This window comes from Echinops telfairi, unplaced genomic scaffold, assembly GCF_000313985.2.
Source record: "Echinops telfairi isolate 266 unplaced genomic scaffold, ASM31398v2 ScPeMD7_5592;HRSCAF=6446, whole genome shotgun sequence".
NCBI lineage: Eukaryota > Metazoa > Chordata > Mammalia > Afrosoricida > Tenrecidae > Echinops > Echinops telfairi.
Genome location: NW_022109491.1, coordinates 22437612 through 22438626, shown reverse-complemented (window position 1 = coordinate 22438626; position 1015 = coordinate 22437612). Strand labels below are relative to the sequence as shown.

Genomic DNA, 1015 nt, shown 5'->3' with positions numbered 1-1015 from the left:
TGTTGCTGTACCCAACTGATTATACATGTGCAAATTAAGCCAAGAAAAAAGAAGAAAAGAAACCAGTAAGATGTCACATGACTGAGCAGGTGATCTCACCTGGACCACCTGCCATGGGAAATCCTGCTTCCATCCTAACTGAATTTCCAGAGCCCATAGGTCCATTCATTCTCACATCTTGGTTTCGGTTCTGTGCCAAGGCCAGGTTGATAGCACCTTCTCCTGAAAATGACAAATTATAAAAATAATCACAATTAGAAAAACCCAGACACATTTCGTTCAAAGATAAGTACACAAGACTCTTAGTTTCCTTTTTATAAAGAATTACATTAACTTTACCACCACAAACAGTATTGAGTTCAAGAACACATGGGTCTTTCTTCAAGCCCATTTGGGCAGGTTACTTATGTGAAGCACGAAGAAACACACTGTAATATACGGACAATCATAAATGATTCTTAGCATTCGTAGAGAGCTTGGAGCTCTGAATATTGATTTTCAATTAGTTCCCAATTTCCCACTCTCCAACTCAAGGAGGCAGAGTAAGGGGGAGTAGGAGAACTCTTGAAAAAAGACTACAATCTTAACTTTCCTTTTGTAAATTTATGATTTTATGGTAGAAGTATAAGAAAGCTTGATGGAGAAAAAACATGATGGTATGGTCCTAATTGCAGGAATACAAAACACCAGTTTCCTTTCAATAACTATAGCAGATCTCAGCACAGAAACTCATGCAAAGACAAGTAATGGACTGCTTCTAATTTAGTTCTAAGACACCTATCGGAAAGACCAATATTGATAACGGATTTTTAAAAAATTTGTTTACAAAATTTGTTTACAAAATTTAATCTATTTGAACCTCATAGTAGCCTATTACACAATCACTAGAAATGTTATAGTCAAGCAGGTACTACACTTTAAAGCAATTGAAATTCTCCTTGGTATAATGACAAAAGTATTTCTGAAGCAAGTTCTAGAATGAGTCTTAAACTTAATTCAAAGTTTTTACTATTAT

At 35.2% G+C, this 1015-nt stretch overlaps 1 protein-coding gene across 6 annotated transcripts in view; it reads right to left on the bottom strand.

Annotated features, from left to right (window-relative positions):
- NCOA6 (nuclear receptor coactivator 6) overlaps nucleotides 1–1015 on the bottom strand; it is a 75535-nt gene that overhangs the window by 53584 nt on the left and 20936 nt on the right. For all 6 annotated transcript variants that reach the window (XM_045295462.1, XM_045295466.1, XM_045295465.1 and 3 more), the window contains exon 3: nucleotides 100–222. In XM_045295462.1, the coding sequence (XP_045151397.1) occupies nucleotides 100–222 (123 nt within the window). The remainder of the gene's footprint in view (nucleotides 1–99; nucleotides 223–1015) is intronic.